We start from the raw sequence: 21,021 nt of genomic DNA on the forward strand, positions 1-21,021 counted from the left end.
CCCAGAGGTCGTGTTAAGTATAGATTACATTCTTCATCTGAGAATGACTGTACAATCTGAGTGCAGCCGTAGTGTTTCCTAAAGGAATATTCCCAGAGGCAGAACTACAGGTGGGAAGTGGGAAGGGCTTTAGATGCTCTGTCCTATATATTCATCAGCTAAAAAGAGGGCTGGAAAAATGTTCCACTACACAACAAGGACATATGCTCAACCATGTTCATAGTGGCATTATTCATAATAGCCAGAACATGGAAACAGCCTGTCCCTCAGTTGAAGAATGGATAAAGAAACTGGTACATTTACACTATGGAATATTACTCAGCTATTAAAAACAAGGAATTCCCAAAATTTGTGGACAAATGGATTGAACTAGAAATGCTCATAATGAGTGAGTTCATCCAGAAGCAGAAAGAGTCAAATGGTGTATACTCACAAGGGGCATGTCCCATGAAAGCCTTCACTTACCAAGAAAGTGGGACAGAGGGGAGGACATCCTATTAGGACTTTAGATGAGAGAAGCATGGGAGAATAGGGAAATAGAAGGATCCAAAAGGTCCTAGAAATCTACAAGAAGAACACTATGATAGGCAGATTAGGGTCCAGGGGTCCTGCTCAAACTATGGCACCAGCCAAGGACAATACGGGCAGTAAACTTCGAACCCCTACCCAGATCTAGTCAATGGACAGGACATTCTCCACAGTTGAGTGGAGAGTGGGGACTGACATTCACATGAACTCTGATGCCCCATATTTGACCACGTCCCCTGGATATGGAGGCCTGGTGGCACTCAGAGGAAAGATAGCAGGCTACCAAGAAGAGACTTGATACCCTATGAGCATATACAGGGGGAGGAGGTCCCCATCAGTCACAGTCATAGGGGAGGGGAGTAGGAGGAAAACAGGAGGGAGGGAGGAATGGGAGGATACAAGGGATGGGATAACAATTGAGATGTAATATGAATAAATTAATAAAATATTAAAAAAAAAGAGGGCTGGAACAAATAGACAGTATTCTTCCCCTCTTTACTTAACCATTTCCAGATATCAAAGGGAAATACTAGGCTAGGAGGCCACTAGACTTGGTGGATAAAAACATAAAAGCCAGATGCAGTGGCGCACACACATTTGTAATCTCAGCATCCCTATAGTCCAGAAGCTCATGGGTCAGCTGGACTAGATAGAATACACAGCGCCGTTCCGGAAAAGGCAAGCAGTCCGTGACCAACAGGCGGAGAGTATGGTGACAGGCAGGCAGGAATGGCACTAGGACCGTTGCTGAGAACTTACATCTTATCCACAAAAGCGCAGGCAGAAAGATAGCAAGTCTGAGTCTCGCATGGGCTTCTGAAACCTCATAGCCCACCCCCACCCCCATCCCTCGCCCCCGCCCCGACAGAGCTCCTGCAACAGGGCTATATCTCCTAATCCTTCCCGAACAGCCTACCAGCTGGAAACCAGACAAAATGTATGGGCTTACGTGGATCATTCTCATTCAAACCACCTGTACAGACACCCACAAATGTCAAAGCCACACCCCACACCATTGCCCCACCTCCGCAAAGAAGCAAAGGAGCATATGGTCATTTTCTTTCTTTAGCAATTCCTTTGAAAGACAATGTGTTTCCATAAAAATAGCAATAGGAAGCTGGAGAGATGGCAGTGGCTCAGCGCTTACAAGTATATACTGCTCTGTCAGAAGACCCAAGTTCCATTCCCAGCATTCATGTCAAGCCTCTAAATTCAGCTCCAGGAGATCAACACCCTCTTCTGGCATCTGTAGGCACCTGCACTCACATGTACGAACCCACGTATAGACACATACATACACACAACTAAAAATAAAATTTAAAAATATAAATATCAAATGTGCAAATTTAAATTTGTTGTTTTTTGTTTTTGTTTTCTTTTGTTGTTGTTGTTTTGAGACAGGATTTCTCTGTGTAGCTTTGGCTGTCCTGAACTCCCTTTGCAGACCAGGCTGGCCTCGAATTCACAGAGATCTGCTTGTCACTGCCTCCCAAATGCTGGGATTAAAGGTGTGTGCCACCACACCCGGCTAAATTTTTAATTTATTACAAAGTCAAACCATTCATATAACTAGATTGCTACCTAGATTTGACATGTCTCTTGTTGACTAAATGAAGAATTTCAGCATAGATAACTAGTGACTGCCTCACATAACAATTATACACAGACATTATACTCCCTTCCTAGAGCAGAGTCACAAACAAGATCATTAAAAACAATAACTAGTAAACCATGCTCAGATTAAAAATATATGTATTGGGACTTGAGAGATGGTACAGGGGTTAAGAGTACTGGTTACTCTTCCAGAGGACCTGAGTTCGATTCTCAGCACCCACATGGTGGCTAACTATTGTCTGTAAATCCACTCCCAGGAGATCTGACATCCTTTTCTAGCCTCTGTGAGCACAGAAAACAACAGGCATGCATGTTGTACACAGAATTGTATGCAAGCAAAATACCCATACATGTAAAAACTAATAAAAGTTAATACATGCATGGGCGTGCATACACACATGTGCACACATAAACATGCACACACACACACACACACTTTACTGAGCATAGTGGCCCATGTCTTTAATCTCAGCACTTAGGAGGCAGAGACAGGTGGGTGCCTGTGAGTTTAAGGACAGCATGGTCTACATAGTGTATTCCAGGCCAGCCAGCACTGCATAATGGAATCCTCAAAGCATTTTTTTTTAAAGGAAGGGGAGGAAACATTTTGATAAATACCATTAGGTAATTTCACACTGTGTACAAACTAACATGGCTGCAAGATTACTAGGCAGTATCATTTCATAGGAATATCATTATTCATGTGATCTGTCATTGGCTGACATGTCATTACTTGTCACGTGACTGTATTTGTGCCACAATTTAGTTATGTTTTCCACCATGAGTGACATATAGCTTCTTCCTAGTGCTTGGTGGTGACACACGATGCTTCTATGAATATTCTTGTATATGACTTTGGTTTCTATGTTTATATTTGCTTAGAGTCAGATTTCTGCATTATGGCATTTTCCTATGCCCAATTTTGGTAAACGCTGATTTTTTTTTTCTTAACTCATTATTACGAGACCCATCAGATACTTGAAGCCTCAGAAAATACCAAACCCAGTACTCACTGATTTTTCCAAACATATTTATGATACATTTTAATTTATAAATCAGGTACAGGAAGTGATTAACAATAATTATTTGTAGGAAACATTTTTGGCATCTCCACTATTTTTTTTTTTTTTTTTTTTTTTTTTTTTTGGTTTTTCGAGACAGGGTTTCTCTGTGTAGCCTTGGCTGTCCTGGAATCACTTTGTAGACCAGGCTGGCCTCGAACTCACAGCGATCCGCCTGCCTCTGCCTCCCGAGTACTGGGATTAAAGGCGTGTGCCACCACGCCCGGCTTATCTCCACTATTTTAAAAAAATTAAACATCTTTTATTTGTTCTTTGTCAATTCCACATACGTAAGCAATACCACATGACCATAAGCACCCCAAACGTCCTCCTTTCACACCTCCGACACATTCCCCTCCCCAGTTTGCATCCTCCCTTTTTGGCTAACAACTCATTGGGTCTAACTAGCTCTGTCTGCTAGAATGCTGACTGCTGAACGGTGACTGGATTTTGAGCAGCTACAGTGAGCTCCTGGGTACAATGGCCACGTGATGTCCAGAAGACAGCATTTCACAGCGCTCTTCTCCATCCTCTGGCTCTTAACATACTTTCCCCTGGACTCCGCTGCTTTTGAGCCTTGCTGGAGGGGCTGTAGCACATGTCCCATTTAGGGCATCGCCTGCGCCTCCCCACAGTCACTCAACGGACACCTATTCTCACTACTTGTACCAGTTACGAGTCTTTGCATTAGCTGTTGACTGCTGCAGAGAGACCCTTCTGTCCTAGGCTTAGGACAGCACCAACCCATAGCATCAAGGCTCTTATCCTGGTGGCCATTCCTCCGTAAATAAATGTTGCTTGAGATTAACCTCACCTATGACAAGCTGGCCACCAAGACGATATGTGACATTTGCCACGTGGAGAGACTGGGCAAAAGGACAATTCCCATTCCAGGCGGATGGTGCGCGGCCTCATCACTGTACTCTGAATAGTGTGAAACTTAAAACATTGAACTGTTTGCTTCTAGAATATTCCATGTGACATTTTCAGATTGCCATTGGCCACAGATGACTGAAAATAGTGTAGGAAGAGAAACCACAAATGAGTGGATAGGTTAAAAAACAGAATATGTAGTGTTTTCTCCGTCCACTTTACGCCCGTTCAGGGGTGTTGGCACCCACCCCCTGTGGATAAGCGGTGGGGCTGCAGTAGTTTGGAAACAGGTTCTTACATTTCCATTTTGTTTTCTCTTTTTAATCACTGACTTCTTTGAGTGGAGGAGGGGTGTTCTTTTTGTCTGGTTTTGTTTAAACAGGTAGCTAAGCTGACCTCATATCAGGAGTCTCCTGCCTCAGCCTCCCCAGAGCTAAGATCGCAGGCATGTGCCACAATGCCTGGGTCTTCATTGGTTTCTCTTTCTGACTTTTTTTTTTTTTTTTTTGAAACAGGGTGGTCTCTAAGTCACTATGTAACAAAGGGTAACCTGGAATTTCGAATCTTCAGATTAGGTGTACACTGTTAGCCTGGGTTGCTGATTTCTTTTTGGTTTTTGTTTTTGTTTGTTTTTTCAAGACAGGGTCTCTCTGTGTAGCCTTGGCTGTCCTGGACTCACTTTGTAGACCAGGCTGGCCTCGAACTCACAGCGACCTCCCTGCCTCTGCCTCCCTAGTGCTGGGATTAAAGGTGTGAGCCACCACGCGGGTTGCTGATTTCTAAGCCTATGGAGCTGTGGTCATATGCTGTGCTGAGTTTCATCTGTGGTAACTTCCTGTTTGCAGTGTACAAGATAGGACAGATCAAGTAGGTGTTTTATGCTTTATCAAATAAGTGTCTTCCTAATCTAGCAACTATCAAAAGTCAACTCTTAGCTTTTCCATCTGTGTTAGTGGAGATTATAGACTGAGTTTTATCCCCCCAAATTCAGATGCTGATGCCCTAGCCACTAGTAGAACTCTATCTGGAGAAGAGGTTTCTAGTGGGGTGGTGAAATTAGTCAAGAGCGTAAGCACGGAGCCCGCTTTGAGATCAGGGTTACTATTTTTATAGTATGTTCTTTCAGTATGGATCTGTGTTTTGCGGGATTCTTTTGGTATCTTGTTAGGTTTTCTCAAGCCTATCTTTATTTTCATCATCATTCATTTGGAGAGAGTTTTCCTGAATGACTCAATTCCAGTGAGTCAGACCCAGCCCAGGGTGTTAAGACTGAAGAAAAGCAGACAGGTCTGGGATTTCACTGAAAGCAATTGACTGGTGTATCAGTATCAGAGACATCCCCCTGGATGACAGGAAGCAGGAGCTGGCCCAGCCACTTGTCTGCCATGAGGTCGCAAGGCCACAGGAATGATGCCCTTCCCCACCTTGCTCCTCACCACCTGTAGCAGTGTGTGTGTGTGTGTGGGTGTGAGTGGGCGGGGGAGCTGGCTCCAAAAATATGAGAGCCAGAGAGTGACCCTGCCTCTCACCAGCTGTAGCACTCAAGAGTGGGTCTTGTGCCTTGCCTGGGCAACACAGTTGAGTTGGGTCTTGTGCCTTGCCTGGGCAACACAGTTGAGTTGGCCCGAGTGGTTAAGCCTGTAAAAAAAAAAAAAAAAAAAAAAAAGACATTTTCTTAATTAGTTATTGACCAGGGAGGGCCTATTGTGGGTGGTGCCATCCATAGGCTGATGGTCCTGAGTTCTCTAAGAAAACAGTCTGAGCAAGCCATGGGGAGCAAGCCAGTAAGCAGCACCCTCCCTCTGTGGCCCCTGCATGGGGCTCCTGCCTCCAGCTTCCAGCCATGTGTTAGAGCCTCTCCTGACCTCCTTTAATGATGAGCAATGGTATGGAATAAACCCTTTCCTCCCCAATTTGCTTTGGTCATGATGTTTCATCACAGCAACAATAACCCTAACTAAGACAGCATTAGCTCAGAAACAGACAGGTAGACCAGTAGGACAGCTGACCCATAAGTAAACCCACACAACTAAGGCCACCTTAATTTTGAGAAAGGCATCAAAACCCTATACTGAATAGAAACACAGATTATTCAGCAGATAGTGCCAGAACTAGATGTCTAAATGAAGGAGAATGAAATCACTTCCACATCTCTCACTTTGCACAAAAACCAATTCAAAACTGATCCAGCACTTTAACTTAAAACAGGAAACTCTTTAATCCCACCACTCGGAAGGCAGAGGCCTGTAGATCTCTGTGAGTTCAGGGCTAGCCTGGTCTACAGAAGGAGTTCCAGGACAGCCAGGGCTATAAAGAGAAACCCTCTCTCAAACAAAACAAAACAAAATAAAACAAAACAAAAGCAAAATGATAAAACCCTCCAAACAAACAAACAAACAAACAAGCAAACAAGCAAACTCCCACAAGACTCTGTAACCTGCTAGAGAAAGACAGGGAACACACTTCCTGTTATAGAGACTGGCCAGAGCTAACCCTGGGATAGTCCGGAGAACCAACAAGTGGGCTGCGTGAGATGAAAGGTCCCTGTGTGGTGAAGGGAATCGTCAGCAGGGCAAGTTGCTTATGGAAGGAGAAAACAGTCTCTTCCTCAGATAAGGGGCTGATATGTAGACTATATACAGAATTGTAAAAGTTAAACACCAAGAACAAAACCAACAATTAAAAATGGGCTAGTGAGTTGGTCCTGGTGGTGCACGCCTTTAATCCCAGCACTCAGGAGGCAGAGGCAGGCGGATCTCTGTGAGTTTGAGGAACTTTCGGACCCACCAGCAGTATAAATAATGACACAGAAGTATTGTGGTTAATTTAAAGTAGGGTCTAATAGATGTTTATTATTAGGCTATTTATTATTACGACAGTATTTTCTAATTTGCTAGCCGTCAATGAAGATACAGATACCTGTTGTTTTTTAAAATAGCCTTGGTTCACCTGGGGCAGGGCAGATATTAATCCTCTAAACTACCTACCATGTTGGAGCTGATATTCCATTTTCTACTGAGATACCTTCCATCCATAATCCCAAATACTTGCTAATATTCTTCATCTGAGCTGAATTCTCCATCCACACTGGTCATGTGCTTCTCCTCCACCTAACCCATGGCACCAGCCTCCTTCCTTCCTTCCTTCCTCTTTCTCCGCTGTCTCCGATCCTCATCCGGTCTCCCACCTCTTCCTTTCCCAAGAACGTCTCTGTCGGCCAGCCTGGAAACCTTAGCTTAGCTTAGCTGTTTACAAACAGTTTGGGATACATGAGTCTGCTCATTTGGGCAACAACCAGACCAAACCCCAACACAGAGGTTTTTTTTTTGTTTGTTTGTTTTTTGTTTTTGTTTTTTTTTTTTTTAACATTTTAAAGTTTAAGGCAGCTTCGCAGCCAACTATCTAGCTTAACTGGACTGTCCCCACGTCCCACCATGTGGCTAGCCCATCCTACCACGTGCTACCTTCTACTTCCTCTTGATGGTTATCCATTCTCTTCCCTGTTCTCTGGTCAATCAGCCCTCTTGCTTTCTTCTCCCAGAGTCTCACTCAGTCTCTCTCTCTCTCTCTCTCTCTCTCTCTCTCTCTCTGTCTCTCTGTGTGTGTGTGTGTGTGTGTGTGTGTGTTCTGTCCTCCATTTCCTGCCCAGATACTGACCACCAGTTCTTTATTACGTCCAATAGACAACCGAGGAAGGATGAATAATTACAAAATGTAAGACCAGTGATGGGCCGATACCAAGATCCACCAAGATCCTGCTAGTACTCAGCTCTCTGCTGGTTTAGCAATCAACGATCGAACACACAGAGACACAGCTTCACACAGTGTATCCTAACACAGCCTGGTCTACAAAGTGAATTAGAGGATAGCAAGGGCTACACAGTGAGACCCTCTTTCAAAAAAGCCAAAAAAAGAAAAGAAAAGAAAAAAGAAAGTGAGAACAGAATTTGGGGAAAGAGAAGCCTTTCTTATTCTCTGCTAGTGGGAATCCAAGCTAGGTCAGTCACTGTGAAAATCAGTATAGAGTTTTCCTCAAAAAAATTAAAAATAGAAGTAGCATATGACCTAGCTAAGCCCTCCTGGGAATATGCCCAAAAGACTCAACTTGCACACCCATAGTTATTACTGCTTTATTCACATTAGCGAGGAAATGCACTCAGTCAAGTATGTCCATCAATAAAATAGATAATGACGCCGGGCTGCTGAGGGCATAAGGGAAGGACGGAAATGGAAAAGAAAAACAACAAAAACAAATTGAGTTTGAAAATGCTGTATTAACATCTATTTCTTTTTACACTAATAAAAAGGACATTAAAAATAATTATCTAAATGGTCCTTATGATATTGGTGGTAGGAGGCTGAAAATGCTCAGGAAATGAGTCCAGGTCTCTTGAGACACAGCCTTTAGACCTGAAAACTGGTCAGAAATCAAGATAATCCTGGACCCGGCAAGATGCTCAGGAATAAAGATGCTTCTGCCAAGACTATGCTCATCCCCAGCATCTACATGTGGAAGAACTGACTCCTGAGAGTTGGTATCTGACCTGTACATACATGCCATGGTACAGGCTCCCTGCGTCCTATGTGCACACACACACACACACACACACACACACACACACACACACACGTAAATGTAAAAAAATGAACAAAAATAAATCCACTTCAACATTATTATATGTCATCTAAGAAAATTCTATTTCCTGAAATTGGGTTATATTTAACATACATTAGAAGGAAATCCAAGGTATATTTTGGTTTTTATTACCCAAAAATTCCTACTAGCAGTTGGACTGTGGGTTTTTTTGTTTTGTTTTTGTTTTTGTTTTTGTTTTCTTCTTCTTCTTCTTTTTGGTTTTTTGAGACAGGGTTTCTCTGTGTAGCGTTGGCTGCCCTAGACTCACTTTGTAGACCAGGCTGGGCTCAAACTCACAGCAATCCACCTGCCTCTGCCTCCCGAGTGCTGGGATTAAAGGTGTGCGCCACCACGCCCAGCGGACTGAGGTTTCTTGTCCAAACATTTCGTTTAACAGTCTACGTCATAAACAGGGAGACCGTGGCCAAGAGGCTCCTAAGATGAATGTCTTACAAAAGGAGTAAAGCCAAGCTGAGAAAGCGAAGGGAAAATGATTCTTGTTACTTTGTATTTTCTCCATTTTCATGTCAAACTCAGAGAAGGGTGAAAAGCATAAGCCTAGATGTATGCCTTGAACCCGAGGTACTTATATATTTATAATATTTACAGGGAACAAGAGGGAAGTGCATAGAAAGCCTTTGCAAAGGCCTGTGACTGAGTGTCTGCAGGAGCATATGGCGGAGGAGTGAGAGCCCGCTGAGCTCGTGCTGTGTTTGGCGGGAGGAAAGAGCTCGGATGTCTGCTCACTTAAGTTCTTCCTGCCCCCTTAGATGGCTGAGCCTTAGTAGGAAGGACACCTGGCATGCTTCCGGAAGTGCATGTAAGCTGGACAGACTACAGCCACAGCCATAGCTAGGAATGGAGCCAATAGCAGGGACTGAGAGGAGAGTATGCATTATCAAGGGGGGGACCCCAAGACCCCAAGAAGGAAGCTGCGAGGTCTCCTTCCAGTTGTCAGTGAGCATCTGTGCTGCTGTGCTCCTGGCTCCACTGGTCTTGCGGTCTCTCCATTCCATAGAGAGCCAAGTACTAAATTCAGCCTTCTTCTGCCCTCTCTGCTCTTGATGACCAACAGAAACATGGCTTTAGCATCTGAAATGTCAGAAAGTTGCAAGGCTGTTCCTCTGGCTGGGACACCCTTCATCTCTCAGCTAGCGTAGGCAGTAGGTCTCAGCCTGTATACCAATTGCTCAGGAGACAGTCACTGATTTCCTTTGTTTCCTCTTTATTTACATTTAGTGTGTGTATACTCTCACACGCACATGCATTATAATGTAGGTGTGGAGGTCAGAGGACAACTTGCAGTAATAGGGTTTCTCCCGGCATATGGATCCTGGGGATTGAACTCAGGTCATGAGACTTGGCAGCAAGTGCCCACTGCATCATCTTGGTGGCCCCACTTTCCACGTCCTTATGGTTCTTATTGGTTTTTGTTGTTGTTGTTGTTGTTTTTTGTTTTTAAGTCTAGAATGTCATACATTCTGTTTGTTGTGGCTGTTTACTACTTTTTCTCACTAGGTTATATGAGGATTTGCAGGGAGTTCATTGTCATTTTCCTGAAACCCATAGGAATGCCTGGTGCATATGAGTTGATATCCTGCTTGGAACATTATTGACTTATGGTTATTTATTTATTTATTTTAGAAAATGGCTTATTCTTGAAAAAAAGAAGAAAGTGCTATATTTTTTCTTTAAATAGGTGTGGTGGTGCACATCTTTAATTCAAGCACTAGGGAGGGAGAGGCAGGCAGAACTCTGTGAGTTGGAGGCCAGCCTGGTGTACATAACAAGTGCCAGGCCAGCCTGGTGTACATAACAGGTGCCAGGTCAGCCTGGTGTACATAACAGGTGCCAGGTCAGCCTGGTACACATAACAAGTGCCAGGTCAGCCTGGTGTACATAACAAGTGCCAGGTCAGCCTGGTGTACATAACAAGTGCCAGGTCAGCCAGGGTTACAAAGAGACACCCTGTTTCAAAAGAACAAGACTTTCTGGGCTAATGAGATCTCTCAGTAGGTAAAGGAACTTGCCTTCATGGTAAAAATTTATATTTGGGGGGGTGTCCTTTCTAATCACATGCTGTAGCTCCCAAATAAATGACAGAGACTTATTAATTAAAATTTTTAAAAATAATTTATTCAGATTACATCTCACTTGTTATCCCCTCATTTATATCTTTCCATTGACTTATTACATTTATTAATAAATTCCAAGCTCAATAACTGGGCAGGTGTGCATTTTCACTAGTTCTCTATCTACGCTGGTCTTACTGTCTCCCAGCCGTGTTTATCCTGTCTGCGCCGTTTCTGCTCCATCAGGTCAGTTCCTCATGGTGACCTCCTCTCTCTCTCTTCTCTCCTTCCCTCTTGTGGTCCCTACCTAAGACCCCAGGACTGGGAACAGAAGTCTCACCTACCTACAGGCTGTCCAGCTTTTTGATCAGCCAGAGTCCTTTCAGTTGGAAAGGAAGCATTTGAGGCAGAGAAGACAAGAAAGGACAAGGTGGTGGGGGGGGGGGCGGGAGAACAGGAACAACTCTTGTGGTCTATTCACATGAGAAAATCACACTGAAGCTCATTGTTCTGTAAAATGCACATATACTGATTTAAAAATATAAAGAGACAAGATAATAGTTATGTTCATGGATCAGCAAATCTTGAAATGCTTTTTGAGGCTTTATTTATTTTTATTTTATTGAATGGGTGTTTTGCTTGTATCTATTCTGTGCACACATACATGCTTGGTATCCCGGAGGCCAGGAGAGGGCATCAGATCCCCTGGGACCACCATGGGGGTGCTGGGAATAAAACCTGGGTCCTCTAGAAGAGCAGCCAGTGCTCTGAACTGCTGAGCCATCCCTCCAGCCCCAGATTAAAAAACATTGATTCTATTCATTGTTAGCAAGAATTCAGGGAAGAAGGCATCCCAAGCACTAGTTATAGAAGTTCAAAATAGTGCAATGCACATGTTCAGGCTACCTCTATTCCCAAAAAAAAACCTGTAATGGTGATCCCATATTGAAGCCCTCAAAGAAAATGTAGTACATTTTTAAATTTCAGCAGTCTCTACATTTTTAACAGTATTTAGTCATGTAAAAATGGAAATAATGGCATACAGCAGGGAAATAATTAAGTTATTATTTATTTTTCTATAGAATCATAGAGTTATAAATATTGACATTGATGAAAACATGTAAAGAACTAAAGGAGACACAGAACAGTGTAACTGTTGGCAAATGACTTGCATACAATGGAAAGAGATTCTTCACAATAAAGGAAACAACAAAGTGAAGAGCTAGCCCATGAGTATGCGCGCGAGTGCGCGCTCACACACACACACACACACACACACACACACACACACACACACACACACACACCACCACCACCACCACACTAAATAAACATAAAAAATTTAATGGACTAAAAATAAAAATTTTGGGGATAAGATTTAAAGTACTTTTTTTCCAGTTTAGAAACCAGACTTAAACATTTCAATTATACCGAATAATGAGAAAATTGTGAAAGCAGTTTTAAGGTTTGACACATTGTATAATTTTTTTCTCATTAATTTCTTGTCCTTTACTAGCGCTACAATTTTGACAGTTTCCCAGACTTCTGCTATGAATCTCTTACATTTAGCATCTCATCATTTCCTTTTGTGGATGCTTTTAGATTTTCCTTAGTGTAGCCTGTCTGCCTGTATTTAGTTCTATTGCCTAGGACTTCCAGCTTAGAGTGAAAAGAAATCAGGAGAGACTATCATATGTTCTCTCATTCAACTTTTAAAACAATTGCTTTAAATTAATGTAACAATCGAATGTAAACAACCCCCCCACCAGAGTACCAAATGTCAGCTTTTACCCAAATAGTTCCTTTCTTTGAATTTCCACTTCTCATTTTAGTATATTTTTTCTTTTCTGAAAATTATAATCCTTTATGCTAATTGGACTGGCCTGAATTTTTTTTTATGAGATTTCTGTACAGATTGTGAGAATAGCTCAGGTGGGTCTCACCCCAAGGTCAGTTCTTTTCATCGTGCCTCAGATTTCTCTGTAGATTTATTGGAACACGAGGGGCTGTAGACACTGTAGTCATCCCTGCGTGTGTCCTCTCAGATGAGCTGATATGGTCCCTTTAATCAGAGTTGGAACTCGTTGTTCTAGGCTTCTCTTTGAGGCTACTGCATGTGCTGGGGAGATGCATCTGGCCCATCCCCTTGTTGGCTAGAGGGAACAAGTACCTCTTTCTTCAGTGACTTTGTGAGCAGCACTGATAGACTTTGTATATTAAAAGAGGCAGGTTTGCTATAAGCAAGTAGAATTAGTTGTTGGAGGAGTGGCAGGAGGAAAAGGCCAAATCGCTAGCAAATAAACAAGTGCTCTGCCAGGCGTGGTGGCACACGTCTTTAATCCCAGCACTCGGGAGGCAGAGGCAGGTGGATCGCTGTGAGTTCGAGGCCAGCTTGGTCTATGAAGTGAGTCCAGGACAGCCAAGGCTACACAGAGGAACCCTGTCACGAAAAAAACAAAAACAAAACAAACAAACAAACAAAACAACAAGTGCTCTGAAACCAGAATGGCAGAGTATCCAAGTAGTTCAGAACAAACCAAGGGACCACTGACACAACACAAGCAAGGCCAAGGCCCAGAAAGAACTCCACATCTACCTGAAGGGGTAGCACAGCTGGGCACAAAAGACTTTGTGTTGGTATCTGATGTCCATCACTGTGGAAGTGAAAATTAAAATGGAGAAAGTGGATTGCAGTTGGGCCCATAAACCTGACAGCTTAGTTCTTTTGTATTTTAAAAGAAATTGGGAGACAAAAATCAGTAAAGGCCAAGGAAGGAGCTGGAGGAATAAGTTTGAACAAAGCATTATATTCATGTAAGAAATCCTCAAAGAAGCCGTGTGTGGTGGCGCACGCCTTTAATCCCAACACTTGGGAGGCAGAGGCAGGTAGATCGCTGTGAGTTCGAGGCCAGCCTGCTCTACAAAGCAAGTCATGGACAGCCAAGGCTACACAGAGAGACCCTGCCTGGGGGGTTGAGGGGGAAAGAAATCCTCAAACCAAAAAAATAAAAAAATAAAAAATAAAAAAAATTTTTTAATGGTAAAGAAAAAGTGGACATATCAATAGTTTGGCAAAATGGGAAGTGTCTGTTTTCCTTCCCACGTTGGCAGTGGTCATATTACAATTTATAGAAAGCTATGATACGAAAGTTAGAAAGTATGTAGATTTAACTATAAGATACACTAACTGGTCCCTTCACAAAGGAAATAGATCTTGGCCCCAAGTTGCCTCTGTTCTCTTAGAGAACAATGTTTTTTTTTTTTTTTTAGGCAAGTGGCTCATCAGTTAGGAGCGCTTCCTGCTCTTCCAGGGGGCCCAAGTTCCATTGCACAGTTCCTTGTCTGAGTCCATTAATTTGATAGGGGCAGAATGGAGGTCTTTTGTTACCTTCGCTTTAGAAGTTAGCTTCAACTCTGAGTCCTGCAGGTCTGCTTAACGTTAATCTTAGAAGTGAAACGAGTGTTATAATCTGTGATGTCTATGCACTCTTCTCTTAAGACTTCCGCATAGGATCTCTGCTAGAACTTTTAAGACTTCCTAAAAAGGGGAAAGAAGACGAAGGTCAACTTTCTGAGTAGGTGCTAAGAGGGTAGGTTTGCAGTCTGTGAGGTGCCTCCAGGACACAAAGAGGAAGCCACCCACCAACATCTGGGAAGTGGTTGTAAATAAACGTGACAACGTGGAGACACACATTTCTGGGATAACTGACAGGTTTCAGGTATCGTCAATAAATATAGTCACTGCTACACTTCACATAACCGTACCTAACATGCGCAATGGTGTCACCGGGACTGTAGAACCCCACCCTGCTCAACTCTGCGCCTGCGCAGCGCGCATGCGTACAACCTCTGCTGCCGCCGCGCCCTATTCAGGGCGTCTAGATTCCCTTCCTCTCAGCCCCGCCCAGGCGGCTGCCCGCGACCTGCCTGGGCGCAGGGAACGGGAAAGTCGGAAGGGGTAAGAGGAGTTCGGTCCATGATGGGGCTGTTCGGAAAAACCCAGGAGAAACCTCCCAAAGAGCTGGTAGGTCAGCAACCGGGGAAGCTACGCGCTGGGCAGCGGAGGTGGGGACGGCTTGCCTGCGCTCTCGGGCTGGTCCCCATTTCCGGGGCCTTCCACTTGCGGAGGGGCCGAGGGAAGAGTTTAGGATCGGGCTGTGGGGACGAGCGCACCCTCGCTTGGCGCCCGGCCAGGGTGCGTAGGCCCGGGTAAGGGCGCCTCGGCCTCGTCCCCAAGGCTCTGAGGCGCGACACAGCCGGCCTGGAGAAGCCACTCTCCCCTGTGCGCGGTGGTACCGGCCGCCCGGAACCTTTCTCTCACGCAGTCCCCGCCCCTACGCCGGTCTGCAGACCACCCAGGGGACTTGCCCCAGACCGGAAGGGTGTGCGCGTTGAGCGGGGTCAGGAACCCCAGAAGGTACAGGCACCTGCCAGGCAGGTACCTTTCTCGGTCACCGCTCAGTGCAGGGAAGCCCGACTTCTGTTTATTCCAGAAGCTGATTGCTACCGACAGTAGTTCTGATCCTGCTCCGCATTCCTAGATCTGCCTATACATTGTGTTATTCTGGGAATAACTTGAGTATTACTTTAATATATGTCGGCTCTGTGACCTCCAGACTTGTCCGAGCCGCCTTCTCACCTGTCGCGTAAGAAGAGTGCTACTGCAGAAAATTGACCATTAAAAGATGTAAAGTCTCAGCCAAGGCTACACAGAGAAACCCTGTGTCAGACAAAGAAACAAATAAAAAGTTGTAAAGTTTGAGCTAATAGTGGTGGTGGAGGTGCGCTCTCTACGCAGCAGCCTTGTTGCACAGACTGCCAGCAGCCCAATAGCAGTGCAAGCATCCAAACATGTTGACTTGTGGGGTCCCGTTCTGTACCTACTGAATCAGATTCTAAATTACGACTATCCCCAGTGGTTAGTATGTTCCCTAATGTTTGAGAAGCTCTGTTTCTACAGCACTCAGACTTATCCCTCAACTCCTTTAGTTCAGTCACCGAAGTGTAGCTGTCAGGCCAGTCTCACTCGTTAGCAGTGCCATTTTCTGCTGTTCTGTTTCTTGGGTGGTTACTCTACTAGAAGAGTAATTGATATTGCATGCTTAGCAATCACATTTATCATTTAAAATAATGAAAGTGTTATACAACTAATGCATATACCAGGCATAAATTTAAATACTCACCAGACCCTTTTCTGTATATCTCAATTTATAGATGACAAAGCTAAATCCATACCCCAGCAATAGTTTTTTGTTGTTGTTGTTGTTGTTTTGTTTTATCATCAAGAAGATTATACAAGTCGGGCCTGGTGGAACACACCTTTAATCCCAGCACTTGGGCGGGTGCAGAGGCAGGTGGATCTCCAGAGTTCGAGACCAGCCTGGTCTGCAAAGTGACTCCAGGATAGCCAAGGCTATACAAAGAAACCCTGCCTCGAAAAAAAAGGGGGGGGGGAGTATAATATATCACAAAATGGGTATCTATGATGCCAAGTAAAATCGATGAATGCCCTTTATAAGAAAAGTTTTAGGGGGCTGGAGAGATGGCTCAGTGGTTAAGAGCACTGACTGCTCTTCCAGAGGTTATGAGTTCAATTCCCAGCAACCGCATGGTGGCTCACAACCATCTATAATGTGATCTGATGCCCTTTTCAGCACTGTATGCATAATAATAAATAAATATATTAAAAAAAAAAAAAAGAAAAGTTTTAAGAGGTGCAGCGGGGTGTGCTCGTAGTCCAACTATTTGGGTGGCTTGGGAAGGAATATTCCTGAAGGCAAGAGTTAGAGGCCAGATTGGACAGCGACTCAGAAAACAAAGATTTTAAGAAGTAGTCTGGATGTTGTAGAGTTTCTGAGACATGATCATACATTCGTTTTAAAATTTTAATTCCTGCCTTAAAGAATAAAAGTTGTAAAAGTAAAGACTTTAGAGTTGGCTGCTCAGCGTTCTGCATGGTCTGACCACGTCTTGTGCTTACTTTTTCCTCTGTGTCATTTTCTGCGAAGTGGAAGTTGGATGTAAGCTTGATGAAATCCAAGTTAAACAATTTTAGTCAGAGTGTCTCACAAGGAAAGTGTGAACTTCGTACTGGATCACGATGTTAAGAATATGTTCTTAAAAAAAAAAAGAATATGTTCTCAGTGGAAACAACAGACTACCACTCTAGCTGCAGCTTGCTGTGTCTGGACAAGGCAAACTTTATTCTTGATCAAGAAGGTGTGTTCTGGGGGGCTTGCTGAGAGAAGAGAAACCATGGGCAGGGCATCTGAGACAAGCTGGAGACCTACAACAGGATAGGCTCCTGGGAGGAATGGGGGGTGATGCTAGCGAGACACCCCCCCCCCCCCGTAGCCAGGCAAGCCTTCTACCCCTGAGCTGCATCTCTAGTCTAACAGTTATCACTGGTGTAACAAGGTTTCATTTCACACTTGTGTTTTCAGTCCACCAGGAGTTAGCTCCAGGGATTGGTGGGACAGGGATTTGAACAGTTGGTTTCTGCATGTCATTTGTCTCAGCACTGGTTGTAGGTGATGCCTTGCTGGTTTCAGTTCCCTTCACTTCATTTGTGTCCGGCATATAATAGACTTAGTGAATAAATTTGAATAAAGCACTTATCTTATTGGTCGGAAACTTTCTGTAGGTCCCTTATGGTTTTCACAGCATAGTCTAACTTACAAATTGATTTTAAGACTTTATTACTGAATTCCTTACATTCTCTTTCACTTATTGATTTCACCTTTGATTTGGTTTTTAAAAAAGATTTCTTTATTATGTATACAATGTTCTGCCTGTATGTGTGCTTGACGTGTTTTTAAAATACTGTTGCAACTTAAGTAAATACTTGTTGAAATTTCTTTTTATGTTTTGAATTTTCTCTACTGTATCATTCATTACAGTTATGAAACTTGTTTGATGCATTCTATTGAGCTCCTGATCTTGGATTGTGTCTCTTAACCCTAAAGGAATATGCTAAGTGTCACTTGAGCTGCCCCAGTGCTGTTGAATTGTTTGGTTTGGTTTGGTTTTTCGAGACAAGGTTTCTCTGTGTAGGCTTGGCTGTCCTAGACTCGTTTTGTAGACCAGACTGGCCTTGAACTCACAGCAGCCCGCCTGCCTCTGCCTCCCCAGTGCTAGGATTAAAGGCGAGTGCCACCACACCTGGCGCTGTTTTCTTTTTTTAAGACTGAATTCCCCCCACCCCCCAAAAGGCTGAGTTTCTCTGTGTAGCCCTGGCTGTCCTGGAACTCCCTCTGTAGACCAGGCTAGCCTCTAAACTCACAGAGATCCACCTGACTCTGCCTCCCAAGTGATGGGATTAAAGGCATGTGCCACCACCATATGACTTAAATAGGTCTTTTTAAAATTTACACATAAATATTAGCAATAGCCGAAGGTAGTGGCAAACTCAAGTGGCCATCAACAGATAAAGAGAGAAACAAATCTGTGGTATATGCATGATAGGATGAAAGAAAGACATAAAAAAGATGGCATACTCATACATGCCACTGCACCGGTGAACCTTGAATACATGCTATGAAATGAAAGAATCTGGAACCAGAGGTCACACATTATAGTAAATATTTAAAATTAACAAGTTCTGTAAAGACAGAAAGCAAATTATTGGTGGATGGGGAGCTACAGGATTATTTAAGATGTGTACTGTTTTCCAAGGTGATGAAAAGGTTTTAAGGATTGACAACAAATTTCACGATCAATTATATATTTTAACATAATTAGTTGTATATTATATGAATTTTATTTAGCGTGCACATAAATCCAGCCTGATTATTTAAAATTTGTATTACCTTATAGTTTTGTGTTTTTTGTTTGTATGTGTGAGTAAGTAGATGCCGTGCCTGTACATTTGCGGGAAGAAGATATCAGGGATCCTGTACTACCACTTTGTGCCTTATTCTCTTGAGACTAAACCTGAAAAATCATTAAACATGAAGCTCACATTTTGGCTAGGTTGGCTTGGCCAGTGAACATCGGAGATTCTGTACCCCTGCTTTGGGGTTATAAGTCATGTCTGGCCTTTAATATTGGAACTTTTTTTCAGTGGGATTGTTTTTGTAAATACTTTGCAGATTTTGGTAAATGTTAAACTTGAAATGTAATGGAACTACACCTTCTAATGATAGGAATTTTAAATGCAGTTTAGTTCGTGTACCTGTGGATGAACATTATAGGGTTTAGTATCCTATTCCTGTAGAATTAAAATAGAATTTTAAAATTAGACCTAAGTCCTGAAAAACTTTTCATTAAGTAGTTGGTAATGGGAGGGAATTGAAGTAGGAATGTCAGTGTTTCTGACTCATGTGCCAAAAATCATACAGAAATTTAATATAAATTTTACTTTTAATGACCCATCAGATGTCACTTCAGGTGTTTCTTCAGTACTTTTGGGAAAAAAAAATAGGAAAAGAGTTCACTTGCATGAGAATGTGCTAGAAGAGTTATCTACACCGGTGTCTCCAGTTGGCTATATTGAGTGCCTCGGAGATTTTAACCAGATAGGAAGAAAAGTAACACATATAAAGATAAGTTCTCACCACAGGCAGAGTAGTTTTTAAAATAATTATGTGTAATAGATGAAAATCTTCTGATGTTCTTTGTCTTTGCCCACACACCATGTGAAAAGCACTAGTATATGCAAAGAGCCTTCTATGAAATGTTTTTCCTCCCTGTTTTAAACAGTTTGGAGTTCCTGTGTACTATGAATAAAAGAGTTGGTTCAAAAAAAAAGTGGCCCTAGTTCCGGGCCGTGGTGGTGCACACCTTTAATCCCAACATTAGGGAGGCACAGGCAGGTGAATCTCTGTGACTTTGAGGCCAGCCTAGACTACAGAGTGAGTTCTAGGACAGCCAGGGTGACACAGAGAAACCCTGTCTTGAAAAACCAAACCAACCAAACAAACCAAGTCTCTAAAGGTCTTTCTTAAAAATTAAAAAAAAAAAAATGTGTCTAAATTCAATGCAGAATTAATAGAATTTGTAAGAATGTACAAAATTGACTGGGAGTGCTTGCTTCTCTGATAATTCCCTATTTAAAATTGTCCATAGGTCAATGAATGGTCATTGAAGATCAGGAAGGAAATGAGAGTTGTTGACAGGCAAATAAGAGGTAAATTGCTACTTTATGTTTTCTATTCTATACTCTAATGCTATATTTCATTTCAGTGCATCAAAGTAAACTTACCTATACTTTAAAAGACAGTTTATTCCCATAATAATTATGTATAGATGTTTATATTATTTTGTTTTCTAATTTTATACTCAGCACAAAAAGGATAATAGTTAAAACAGACTAAATTGTAAGAGCAAAAGCTCTTGGTGCTTGCAAACAAAACTCTTTTATGGAGTTGGGTTTTTTTGCTTGTTTGTTTTTCGAGACAGGGTTTCTCTGTGTAGCCTTGGCTGTCCTGGACTCACTCTGTAGACCAGGCTGGCCTCGAACTCACAGTGATCCGCCTGCCTCTGCCTCTCAAGTGTTGGGATTAAAGGTGTGTGCGACCACGCCCAGCTTTTATGGAGTTTTAATTAAATAAGTTGTGCATAAGAAAACAATGCAATCCCTTTATTACTACTGTCTGCATGCTTTAATATAATTTTAATCGGGAACAATGTATTTCTAAATAAAAGTTACTATTTTTTTTGTTTGTTTCATTTGAAATTAAGGTGAGTGGCCAAGAAATGGTAGTGCTGAAACTAAGTTTTTTAGTATATAATTATTCATTTTTGTCAATTTTATACATATAAGCAATGCATCTTGATTACATCCAAGCCCAGGTTACACTCCCATTCCCCTCAGGCAATCCATGGTCTCTTCTCCCACTTCATATTCATACCCACAACCCTCTCCCCTGTAATCCGTGGAGTCCAGTTAGTGCTGTTTGTTGAAACGTTGGTTGGTTTGTTGGTCTGGTGTTGTGTGGGTATCATAGCTGTAGTGAGTTCATGTGTGCAGTGCTGTGTCACGTCCAGAAGAGACCATGTCACGGCACTCCTCCACATGCTTACCCTCTTCCCACCCCTTTTTCTCAGATGCTCCCTAAGCTTTGGCTAGGATGTTGCTATAGCTGTCCCATTTAGGGCTGAGCACTTAAGAGTCATTTATTCTTAGCACTTTGACCAGTTTTGAGTCCCAATTACAAGGTAGAGGGCAGCAGTAATCTATTAACATAGCTATTTAGCAAGCCGTCAGTAGTAGGTTACCCTGTAGAGCCTAGACATC

The 21,021-nt window shown here is 42.8% G+C and overlaps 1 protein-coding gene across 3 annotated transcripts in view; it reads left to right on the forward strand.

The window, feature by feature from the left end:
* LOC127197012 (charged multivesicular body protein 3) overlaps positions 1–21,021 on the forward strand; it is an 82,198-nt gene that overhangs the window by 25,285 nt on the left and 35,892 nt on the right. Inside the window, exons 1-2 of one of the 3 annotated variants that reach the window (XM_051154696.1) lie at positions 14,624–14,808; positions 19,851–19,911. In XM_051154696.1, the coding sequence (XP_051010653.1) occupies positions 14,761–14,808; positions 19,851–19,911 (109 nt within the window). In that variant the 5' untranslated portion in view covers positions 14,624–14,760. Of the gene's footprint in view, positions 1–14,623; positions 14,809–19,850; positions 19,912–21,021 lie in introns of those variants that run through there. The other 2 variants (XM_051154698.1, XM_051154697.1) reach the window with 2 other exon arrangements.

Source organism: Acomys russatus, chromosome 13, assembly GCF_903995435.1.
Source record: "Acomys russatus chromosome 13, mAcoRus1.1, whole genome shotgun sequence".
Taxonomy (NCBI): Eukaryota; Metazoa; Chordata; class Mammalia; order Rodentia; family Muridae; genus Acomys; species Acomys russatus.